Source organism: Sceloporus occidentalis, unplaced genomic scaffold (genome assembly GCF_023333645.1).
Source record: "Sceloporus occidentalis isolate IW3139 unplaced genomic scaffold, rSceOcc1.0.p SCAF_1, whole genome shotgun sequence".
NCBI lineage: Eukaryota > Metazoa > Chordata > Lepidosauria > Squamata > Phrynosomatidae > Sceloporus > Sceloporus occidentalis.
The window spans coordinates 189,736,784-189,749,185 of record NW_028316981.1 but is presented as its reverse complement, the minus strand read 5'-3'; the positions used below and the strand labels follow the sequence as shown (position 1 = coordinate 189,749,185).

The following is a 12,402-nucleotide window of genomic DNA, read 5'->3' as shown; positions in this document are numbered from 1 at the left end:
ATTGATTGGTGATATACTCTTTCAACAATCACTGGATCCAATATTGATAAAAAATTAATGATAAGGGAAAATCATTTGCTTTTTCACATAAAAATAAAAAATGAGGTCCCTTCATCAGGGACAATCCTCCTTTTCCCCCCATAGATACTTATTTTACAAGAGTCAATAGGTTGGGCAGACAGTGGTCTGAGCTTAGTTATCAACCTTACCATTGGTCCCAGGCGCTGCTTCACCTGAACTTACAACAACAATGTTCAGTGACAATTCTTGTCAAACAATGACACAAATAGCCTCAGTCCTGGCTGACTGGTGCTAAAGGGTGAGAGGAAGACTGCAGTCTTTCTTTCATCTTTCATAACAAATTCAGCCAGACCTATGGGTCCTCCCAACTCTAAAAATTTGCTCACATATACATATACCATTCTCATCACTATTTCATTGCTTCCTCAAGATACAGGAAAGCAAAGATTCATTGGCTGATACCAAAAGCCACAAGACGTCTGATCAATATTGGGACAATTAAAAAACTATAAAAACAAAGAGGCTTGTTCCAATCTTCTTTAATTCTACATTTAAAACAATCAAAAACAAATTTAGAGTGTGGTGCTAGAACTAAAAAATGGGTCGATTGGTTTATTAAAAAACAAAACAAATAAACAAACAAACAAAAAAAACAGGGTCAGACTGGAGATTCTCCAGAAAACCCTGGAGGCACTTCAGCTCCATGATTTTGTGTGTCCCTGTTCTTAGTTGTAGTTGTTTCTGCATCCCAATCCACCTACCTCATCACAATTATCTACACACTGCTTACCAGGGAAAGCTTTTTCCATACAAGGCTCTACCATTCAGTCTGTTGTTTTATTCAGTGACATTCACTACACTGATAGGGACACATTAAAACAGTGAGATCTTCATGTATACCCGTTACTTCACAATGGCCTGATCAGATCTGTTTCTCTTCCATAAGATGTAACAGATGTCGAGTTGTGCTTTCCTTCCTATCCAGAAAAGGTTTTCTGCTAACTCATGAAAAGGACAACCTAGTTCCATTTCAGAAGGTATAATACTTTGGAGTGGTTGTAGATGCGTTGCTGACCAGAGTCTACCTGACCAAACAAAGGGTAAGATCCACGAAAAACACCTTCAGGCAGGTAGGTTGTTCTCAGTTATCTGACCTAGTGTTACTGGCGCACCTACAGTGCCCGATCTGCTTCAATTAATAGTTTGTCATGAACACGAGGAGCCTAGAGTGGTTCCTCTAGCTATTTCAACAATAAATGGCACAGATAAATCACTTGTTCTGACATATACCAAATAAGTTCAAATCCCTTTGAACGGTGGTTGTGCTGCCAGTCGAGAAGGATTGTCTGATTTGGCCCCTGATGGAGTTCCAAATAATGGTAGATGCCAGCTTAGGGCGATGCAAATCATTTTGTTACTCCCGATAAGCAAAATGAATATGACCAACAATCTCTACTCCACAATATAAATTGGCTTCAATTAAAACCAATAGTGTTTGTTTTCAACTACAACTACTAACAGCTCAATTCTGATTCAAATTGACAAGTTTACATTAAGGGTTCATATACACCAAATGACTGACCCAATCCAGGTCACTGATGACAAAATCAACATTTCTAATAACTTGATTCAAGAAATGATTTCAACATCTTTTTGTCACAATTAAATTGTAGCTTGTCTTGGATGCATTTTAACATACTACAAGAAGATTGAGATATCTCTGTTGTGATCAGTTGCTGATCACTCCATTTACAGTGCAGCTACTTCCTCTGCACTACCAACAATCACATCCATCTAAGATAAATGTAGGACATGACATGGCCTTCATCTTCCACATTTACATGCCACCTCTGTTGAGTTGCCTTGAATCAAGACGAGGCTTCCTTTGGAAGACACATCTGGTGGTTCTCACATAAGTGATATGCCTCAGTTCACCCACCCATTGGTTTGGGGAGCTTTGGTAAGTCCCACGTTATAGGATGTTTCCACCTCCATCGCTGGAAAAAGGAACATTGGGTCTTACCTGTGAGATGTTCGTTTTCAGCGATGTAGGTGGAAATATCCTCCCCACCCAGAACTGAGGAAGCTGTTTTCCCTTGACTTTGCAAGGGTGGTTGTTAGTTATTTTTAGTTTGACTTTATGATAGTTTCCATTGATTATACTTAGATTTGCATTAAATGCTCTCTGAGTTTGTTTTCTATCCTTGGCTGTAATATTGACTGAGGGATGGAGGGGGTTGCTCCCTCTGGTGGCGACTCCTTCAAGTCTGTTTTTCCTGCCTATTTCGGAGCAAGAGATGAAATCAACCCACGTTATAGGATGTTTCCACCTACATCGCTGAAAACGAACATCTCACAGGTAAGACCCAATGTTCCTTTCAGTAAACATTAAATTCAAAATATGTACATATGAAATGAAAAAAATAAACAAACAGGCAAGGTATGCCTTGCATGTTGTTGCTTGCCTTCAGATCATTTCCAACTTACAGTGACACTAAGGCAAACCTATCACAGAGTTTTCCAAGGGCTGGGAATGTGTGACTCACCCATGGTCTCCCAGTGGGTTTCCGTGTCCAAGCAGGAGTCAAACCCTGATCTCCAGAGTTATAGTCCAATACTCAAAGCACTACTCCACATTGGCTCTCGTGCCTTGCATATATAAACAAAAAACATGTTGACCACTTGAAAACCTTTTTCAAAATTGAACAAAGGGTGATTAAAAAAGAACAGAAGGTATTTATAGTTATAGATCCATTTTTAAATGCTTGGGGTTGCTGGTGAGGCAGGCTTATCTACTGTACCTGTTTCTGTCTGTTTTCTGTTCACACGTGTTCAGTAAGGGATTCTGGAGGCAGCTGCTGTTTACCTTGCCTATTGTAGACAAGAACAGACAGCCACAGTAGAATTGCCTGGAGTAGAATTCCATTCTTTTTCAGTGTTCACTGCAGACACACTGTTGGAACCCAACAATAAAAGTCTATGTTTCTACATCCCCTTTTCATCATCCTCCCAGTGCTGATGGTGCTAAAAACCATCCAGCTAGACAGGGAACAAGGAGCAAAGTCCACCCCCCCTCCTGTTCTGTATCAGGCTAGGTAGCTGTGAAAAAGACTTGTAAAAAGAAGCTTCTTTGTCAGAGGCTTTTAAAACTTGAAAATATACCAGTATTTCATAAATCATTGTTTAGTAGCTATGTGATTATTGGTTGAAGAAACTTTCATGTATTTGTGTTTAGAAACAAAAATATTTGCAATTCTGTATCATAAGTTATTAAAACTTTAACAGATAGGTAACGTAAGGTCTCTCTTTCCTTCCAATAATCATCCCATCAGTATATACCTTATGTGTATTCAAGAGGGATCCAGTACTTGGTGATTTGTTCTAGTATCTGAAATATTTGTAATGTTTCCCTTAGGGATTTCTCTGGATTTATGTTGGGAGAATATTACATTCGTTTGATTGATTCTTCTCTTGATAAAAAACATAGTAACCTCTTGCAATCACTAGGCCAGAGATGTAAAATTTCTGGACATTTTGAAGCCATGGGGGAGGGGAGACTGTAGAGGAAAGATGGGAAGGATCACAGACTGTATTTGCTTCCTACAGTCCTCTACTGCAAGAGCAGGTCTAATGCCCAGGATCTTCACTTAGCCAGGCAGACTTACCAGACCCTATTGTAGTGTTCCACAGAAATGGGGTTTGTTTTTGAAATATTGAAATGATACACAAGTTGCAGGTGTAGTGTTTGTTAACGTTAAAGAAGAAAGCCCATTTGGCCCTGGCCACTTGTGCAATATTTTTCTGACATCAATTCTTTATCTGCTTTTCAACTCCTATCATTCAAGTTTCTGATTATGTAGTGTTCAGTCTCTGTGGAATGTGTTTACTTCAGCTTATTTGGGTTTAGGATTTAAATAATATAATAAATTGGAAGAGATTCCATGTATCTTCTTATTTAACATGCAAGAAATGGCTGATGGTACAGGGGAACCTGACATAAAATCTTAATTGTGGCCCGCTGCCTTCATCGAGCCTGCTGTTGGTCCTTGTTAAGCTTAGGATATGCCCCTTTGAACCAGTAGCATCTGGTGATTTTCACCTGCTCTCTTGAAGACAGCATTCCTTGTTGTCTGTTGTAATGTATAAGCTAACTCCACTCCAGGAATGTTAGCCTTCAGCAGATTCAGAAAAGCTTTATTCAGTAAGCAGAGTTAATCACAATACATAGTTGTCAGGACTGAAAAGTTTCCCCCCCAGTTACACCATATATTTGGAGTTCAAACAATTCACCCATTACAAAAGTCTTCATCCCATTTGTCTGCAACTCAAAACATACTGTCTTCCCAGATCTCAACCCTTCTTTCCATCCATCCCCAACTGACAGTTTCTCACAAGAATGACCATGGTATTTGCTGCACATACTTCCTCCCCACACATCTACTCATTATCCCAGGCCACTACTCTGACATAAACTTTTCTTCTTCCAGCATCACCAATAGCATAGCATAACCTGTCATCCCAATTAATACACATATGCCCAAACACAGCAATTAAGCATGGGAGGACCATGTCTGGACCATGATCCTGACATCTGTAAGGCAAATGAACAGGCAGCACTCAGAATGGATCCACCTTACTTGTCCTATTATAAGGACAAGGTGGTCCCCTCCACAGATATCTTTCTTCTCCCAAAAGTGTTTTCTGCTTTCCATCTTAACCAGCCACTGAAGCTTTCCACTTATGAAAGCCTCATCTTCTTGAGTTACACCCTTCACACCTTAGATATTAGGTTGGTGCTTCTGTTCTTGTCTCTTCCTACCTTCTCATTGTTAGGAAACTTCTTCCACAAGGGAGTCAAAGTTCACTCTACTCAAGCAGGGGGACATCATCAACATATTTCAAAGAGGTTCTTCTACGGAAACTCTGCTAAGCAGCTACATGGTCGCAAACATCTGTATTTCTGTCTCATTACAGACTGGATGCTTGGTCCCAAGCTGATGCTGCATATAGTATGGTGCTGCTGTTGTCGGTCCTGGCGTGACCCATTGTCCTTAGTGAGTTTAGCTTGCTATTGTCCCATATGTGCCACAGAGGCCACGAAGAAGAGCAGGTTGCCTGTCCATAACTGGTTCTTCAGGTGGTCATCTGTTAACTCACACAACCCACCCTCTTCCTGTCTTCCCTGTCTCCAGGTCTTTCAATGGCAGACCTGGAACTGGTTTTTGGTGAGAATGCATGGCTTATATGTGTGCGGCTGAGGAGGTAATATTACTGCCAAAATGCAGCTCTAGAAGCTTCAAAATATCTGTGTGTGAATTCACATATTCATGACCACTCTAAGAACCATATTTACAGGTAGTTAACCTGTTCATTTTTGTTTGGAAATTAAGACTTGACTACTGAATTGGTAATTGTGCAGCATCATTTCGTGTTTTATAGGTATTCAGAAATTCCTAAGAGAGACAGTAAAGAAATGCAGCCAAGATGGATTTGTGCAGACAATCATGGGACGGCGTAGATACCTCCCATCAATTAGAGAATCAAACCCATACAAGAAGGCACAGGTATGCTGGGAAGCATTTTGTAAAATTGCTAAAATATAGTTGAGGAGAAACACATGCTTTGTTCTCTTGCTCCCTCCATGTATTGACCTTGTTAGATTAATGTGCCTATTCATCCTCTATTGGGACATTTTGTTCAACATTTAGTTTGCAATTAATTCTGTCTGGAGCTTCCATTTCTTGTACATATTGGATCCTTTTTTGTACTGCACTGGCTGGACAACTATGCCTTAACCACCGTTTCCAGACTGCAAGCAATAGCATACGAAAAACTTCTAACATTTCCAGTTGAACTGTTCAAACACTCTGCTTGGGCTCTGTATTTGTGTCACTATCGCACCATGGAGATTTTGTTTTGGAACGAGATTTCATGCTTTTTAAAACATGCATTTTGGGGGACATAGAAGCCATCAGTTTGCTTATGGTAATATACAGTGGGCCCTTGATATCTCCTGTAGCTTGACTTCAGGACACCCCCCCCTCCCCCCGGACACCAAAATTTATGGATGCTGAAGTCCCATTAAATACAGTGGCATTGTAAAATGGTGTCCCTTATATGAAATGGCAAAATCAAGGTTTGCTTTTTGGAATTTATATAGTTTTTAAATATTTTCACACCATGGATGCTTGAATCTATGATTAAAATAACCCATAGATTTGGAGGGCTGACTGTACTACAAACCCTCCAGCCATTTTAACTTGACAGTTTTTCTTCCCAGACATTCTACTCCTGACACATCTGAAAATACCTCCTTCTTCTTACCTGAACATTTGCTCAATCCGCCAAGGAATTCTTCCCTCCACCTTCCATGCAGCCACAGTTCCATAACATAGTTTATTACCAGGGTATCTTCATGTTCCTTGCTTTCTACAAAGCCTTTCTTCCCTTCTCATGTCTTGTCCTGCTAACCCAGGTTTGAAGTCCAGAGGGAAGGCTACACAGCTATGATTTCTCTGCACCCAAATATTATTTAAGTATACTTTCAGAAAGCGAGAAAGACTTTGTGTTGTTCCCTTCTGTTCCTGGAGCAAAATAAGCATTTCTAATTTTAAAAGTTGATTGTGCTGCAGGTTTGGCAGCAAACTAGTCTGTACTCTTTCTTCTCTGTTTTTTGTAAGTATCAGGCAGAGAGATCTTGTGGCACCTTTGAGACTAACTGAAAGAAAGAAGTTGGTAGCATGAGCTTTCATAGACTTGAGCCTGCTTCCTTAGAAACAGGGTTAATCAGGTAAATGTGCATCTTGCAGCACCTTTGAGACTAACTGAAAAGAGAGAAGTTGGCAGCAGGAGCTTTTTTTGGACTTCAGTCTACTCCCTCAGATGTATGTTTGGAGGGTAGAATCCAGAGACAGACCTATATAAGCCATTTGTGTGTCAGAATGTATTCCAATTCAAAACCTTGTGGATATGGAAATGAAGTGACAAATTCAGTTTTAATTATGGTTTTTGCAGGACAAAAGCAGGAGGAAGGCTGTTGCATAAAGTCAAGGAGAGTAAATAACTCAAGGGCGCCTTCATGTTTTTCTCTCCAGTCTTCCTTTGTAGTTCTTTTGTTGAAGGACCACTGTTCTGAGGTCTGAGATGGAATGCCCAGGGAGATTGAAATGTTCTGCCACTGTTTTTTGTGTATTCCCATTCCTAATGCCTGATCTATGTCCATTTATCCTCTAGTGCAGGGACTGGCTTGTTTGCTCAATGTTAAGTGCTGAAGGGCATTACTTTCAGTTAGTCTCAAAAGTCCTACAAAATCCCTTTCCATGCTGATTTTCCAGACTAACATGGCTGTGTCTTTGAAATCAGGCAGAGAGGCAGGCTGTGAACACTGTGGTACAGGGATCTGCAGCAGATATTGTTAAAACAGCCACAGTGAATATCCAGAAACAGCTAGAAGCTTTACCTGCAGCAGTAAAGTCTTTTGGACACTTGGACAGCTCCTTCCAGAAAAAATGGTCAGGTATGTATTTTTTTTCTGTCTAGTTTTATATTTGATGGCAAAATGTTCCAAATCCAAAAACGTTTAGGAGTACAAAATGTACTAACACAACTGAAATTTATGCCAGAGAATTCATAGCTATTCTGAGCAAGTTATTCCCAAATTACCATATATATTTGCCTATAAGTCAACCTCATGTATAAGTTGAGGGCAGGTTTTGGAGCCAAAATTATGGCTTTTGATGTGGTCCATGGATAAGTTGAGGGCAAAACTCGAAGGCATGTAACAAATGACGTAGAGGACAAACCAAAAGAAAATGGTGTCAAAGAACTTCCAAAATTCCAGCAGGCATATTTTTGTGCTCATCCTGGATGGATGAGGAGGGAACTATGGTGAATAGTGACTGGGTGATGTGTGGGATAGGCAACCAGGCACGGCAGAGCTAAGAAAATGTGCACATGTCAAAAAGGGTGAAAAGGCAAAGCAAAGAAAATGGTAACCTCAACTTTAATATGATTTTAATCCAGAAAAGCTGACAAACACACAAATGTCTTATTCAGATCCTTCAAATCCTGATTACTCTTGCTACTCTTTTGAGAGCTGCTATCACTGCCATTTTCCTGTCCTGGCATTTAAAAAGGTCACAAGTGGCAGAGAGAGTAAAGCAGGTCAGTGCTTCTAGGATAGATTAAACTCTCGCCTATCACCACTCTACTCAGAGGGGAATGGTTCTTTTTTTTTTAAGCGTTAAAGAACAGTAAAGTCCACCCAGGCTATTGTGATCAATTAAAAAAATCTAGATTTATATGCAGACAACACTATAATATTAGCAGAAAACCTTGAAGACCTGGCACAATTACTAAGAAAGATCAAGGAAAGAAGTGCAAAGGTAGGCTTACTGTTGAATATAAAGAAAACAAAAATAATGACCATGGAGAACCTACACAAATTTGAACTAGAGAATGAGGAAATAGAAATAATAAAAGAGTTCTTATACCTGGGATCAAATATTGATAGGAATGGGGATTGCAGCCAGGAAATTAGAAGAAGATTAAGAATGGGGATGGCAGCTATGAAAGAACTAGAAAAGATCCCAAAATGCAAATATGTACAACTGAGCACAAAAGTTAGAATCATACCGGTCATTGTATTCCCTATTACCATGTATGGATGTGAGAACTGGACAGTTAAGAAAGAAGATAGGAAGAAAATCAATGCATTTGAAATGTGATGCTGGAGAAGAGGGATGAGGATTCCATGGACAGCTAAGAAGACAAATGTCTAGTTAGGTACTGTGCATTAGTACCAGATGTTCCTTGTTCGTCTTTTGTGACATTTAAAACTCTAAATTGTCTGAGGGCTAGGTTACTGCCATGGATGGATGGATAGATAGAATTAAGGGAAGACCTGAGGGAAGACGTTCTGGTGGGAATTTAGCTTGGGTTTGAGATGCTCAGACTGCCTAGGACTGTTCAGATAAGTTTGCTTTCAATGACTAGAATCTATGCAATAATAATAATAATAATAGTAATTGTTTTTAAACACTTGGGTGACCTCAAAGCTCTTCTCTGGGCATTATTGGTCTCTGTTGTGATGGTTTCAAAGATGCACTGCTTGGGTTTTATTCCCTATAGGAAAATCAGTGAGGGCAGAAAAAAGGCAGATAACCTATCCAAGACATGGAGGGTTCTTCATACTCCAGCTGCATGATGAACTTCTTTATGAGGTTGCGGAAGACAGCATGATTCAGGTATGAGGATGCAGTTCTTCTGAAATAATTTAAATTATGGGTAGTGTTTTGGCTTGCCAGTGTTGCCTGTATGAAAGGGAAGATATCTGCTGCTTAGATACATTGGGGCACTTGAATCCACAGTATCCCATTGTGTTTAGATGTAGTTCTCCCATTCTTGCTTTATACCAGAATTAGCCTCCCTGAAGTAACCATGTGAAGTGGCACCTTTTTTAAAACTCAGCTTGAAGGGTGGAATTTACTTTGGTCTTGTATACAGGCTTACACTATTGATCATAAGTTGCCAAGACACAGTGAATACATGTTTTATTGGAGTCACTTGCTCAAGTACAGTTACTAAGTAGAGAGGCATGTGAAAGACTTTGCTGAACGTTTTGAGTCCCCAAACAGAGTGTAGTTATCTGCTTAGCTTCTCTGGGTATTTATGTTCCCTTAGGACTATTATTATCCTCTTGGCTTAGGGACATACTGGCCAATTTCAGTGACCTGAAATGTGTAGCCAATAGAAATTCTACATGTTTGAACAGCCAAACAAAACTGGGAGGCCATTGTTGCTCTACTGATTTTTCCTTGTTTGTATTGTCTTGTAGGTAGCACAGATTGTTAAGCACGAAATGGAAAATGCTGTGAAACTTTCAGTGAAACTCTCAGTAAAAGTGAAAGCCGGGTCAAGCTGGGGAGACTTGCAAGAGCTGTACTTGTGAATGAACCCGAAACAGAAATTTGTGCTGTTAGTACCCAAGTCTACAGGACAATTCATGGCTTCTGCCACCAGATTCAACACCTGAGCAACTGGATGCATTTTAAAAGGCTGATACAATTTATTTCCCAGCTGAATCTGAATCTATAAATGGAATTATTAAAGGAGCATTCAACTGTTGCCACTGCACATCTAGAAATGACAATAACATTCTTAAAGCAAAATATAATTCCTCCTGAAATCTACAATGAATTTAAAGTCTAGTAATGTATTGTTTCTTAATGGACTTGTCAAAAAATGCCTCTAAGTGCTTTTAATGAAATTAATATAATGGCAGGTTTTTGTATATAATACAGCTGCCATCCTCAGAGAGGAAAAGTCTTAATTTGTCACCATAAATGCCTCTTTCCTGGCATATGATGGTATTTATTTTTCAGAAATGTTACAATGTGTGTTGAATATATGATACGGGGTTATGATTTGTGGAGGCGTTGTTAGCAGTACATGGACATGACTCCTCACGTTGCACTACAGGCACAGTGAATTGTGCAGTACTTGTGTAGCAAGAGTGTGAAATAATCCTTTACTAGTTCTCCTTGCCTGCTGTAGGGTGGAATGAGATGGGTCTCTTGATCTTATAGTGAATGTTCACTACCTGGAATCCTGTTAGGAGCATACACACATTTTCCTTGCACTGTGTAAGGAAATTTACAATTTCCCTTATACTGCTTATGTTGGATTTTGGGTGGTGTGGAGGTTGGTATTCTCTTCCTGCCTCTGTGGCACTAAAGCCCTCCTGACTTATCCTACAGTGCTTGAAGCCACCCACGTCACACGAGCATTCGGTGTCTCATGAGGAGTTGACAGTATTGGGGAAGAATTTAGCTATGTCCTCATAGTCAATGAAGAAAATTTTACAGCCATACTGAGACCTCCAGAGGACCCAACAGATCTCAGCACTGATGTAAATTATTTTACATCTCACTATGGGGACATAGCCAGATGCTTCTCTGATCCTACCCATTTCCTATGAGGCATGGGATGGTCATGTGGGGGGGGGGGGGGTGACGGGATTTGGAGGTTGTAGGGTAAGTTGAGGACAGCTTAGATCCTCATGTACCATTACTATGCTATGCTGAAACATACAGTACTGTAGCCTTTGTCATGTTGGACTACAACTCTCTGTAAGGTGCTCTAATTAGGTCTGGTTTTGTGCCTCAATACTTGATGTAAGAAAATGAAGATCAGCTTTGATGTATTTTTGCTACTGGCTTTTAAACCAATGAATTAAGCTGTTTGCATTGTGAATAGTCAGACGAGAATTTAATTCATAACTATTTGTGTAATAAAAATATTTGTCTATCACATTTCTGCTCCTGTGCTGCCTTTGAAAAGTGCTGACTTGACGAAGAAATAATCTAATCAAGCTGTGGGTTTGAAACGTTAACTTTGAATGTCAAAGGTGAATCTGGAACTTTTAGGAAACCTGTACACAACTGCTTCCTAGAGGTTCAGTGTCCTAGCTGCAAATGCAACATTTGAAAGAAATGCAGATGTCTTTTTTCTCCGCTTCCCATTTCTTCCGGTTCAGCTTTCTTAGAACTTGCACTGAACCTGTTATTTTTTCACACAGCTCAGGAAAGCCAAGTCTGGATACTCAAGCACTTAGTATGAACAGAGGCAACTCTGCCGGCAAACTGGAGGAGATGGCCAAGCACCAGGGAGTAGCCGAGTCCTCCTCCACACCCCATGCTTGAAAAAGTAATGCCTGAATGGCCAGCTGCTTTCCCTGTCTCCGCCACAAAAAAAAATCTTAATAATATCTGGCACAGGTGCAGTACATATTTCCCTCTGTCATCCCCTCTAGCTTGATGCTCTTGAGATTATTGCTGCATTTTAAACAGCAGTGCTACCTCTTCCTGGAGGCAGAGCCCAAGCTGCAACTGGCACTTGCAGGTGTCTTCCCTCGCCTGCCTCGGAGGGTGGCGGAGTCTCTTCCTTGGGAGGTTTTTAAGCAGAGGCTGGGTGGTCATCTGTTATTAGGAGTGCTTGGATTGTGTCTTCCTGCATGGCAAAATGGGGTTGGATTGGGTGGCCCTTGAGGTCTCTTCCAACTCTAGGAGTGTATGATTCCCCTGCCTGCCTGCCTGCCTGCCTGCCTATGGCTACCTAGCTTGGCAGTGACTCCTTACTCGCACTCATGGAGGCAGGCTAGCTTTCCTCCTTTTGTTCCACCCTTCCTTCCTTGCTGAGTGACTGTGCTGGGTGTGCGCAAGGTGCATTCTTGATGCTGCCACTGCCATCTCCTGCTACTGCTTGGGTCTCAGCCAGGATTGTCCCACTCCTGGCAAGGAACAGCTTCCCTCCACTATACTTCTATTAATGCAGCCTAGAATTGCATTAGGCTTTTTTAGCTGCCCCGTCATACTGTTGACT

The 12,402-nt window shown here is 40.6% G+C and overlaps 1 protein-coding gene across 1 annotated transcript in view; it reads left to right on the top strand.

Annotated features, from left to right (window-relative positions):
- LOC149323136 (DNA polymerase theta-like) overlaps positions 1-11,276 on the top strand; it is a 60,562-nt gene extending 49,286 nt beyond the window's left edge. The window contains exons 27-30 of the mRNA XM_089487768.1: positions 5,461-5,585; positions 7,384-7,537; positions 9,151-9,266; positions 9,857-11,276. Coding sequence (XP_089343894.1) covers positions 5,461-5,585; positions 7,384-7,537; positions 9,151-9,266; positions 9,857-9,970 — 509 coding nt within the window. The 3' untranslated portion in view covers positions 9,971-11,276. The remainder of the gene's footprint in view (positions 1-5,460; positions 5,586-7,383; positions 7,538-9,150; positions 9,267-9,856) is intronic.
- The last annotated feature ends 1,126 nt before the right edge of the window (positions 11,277-12,402 follow it).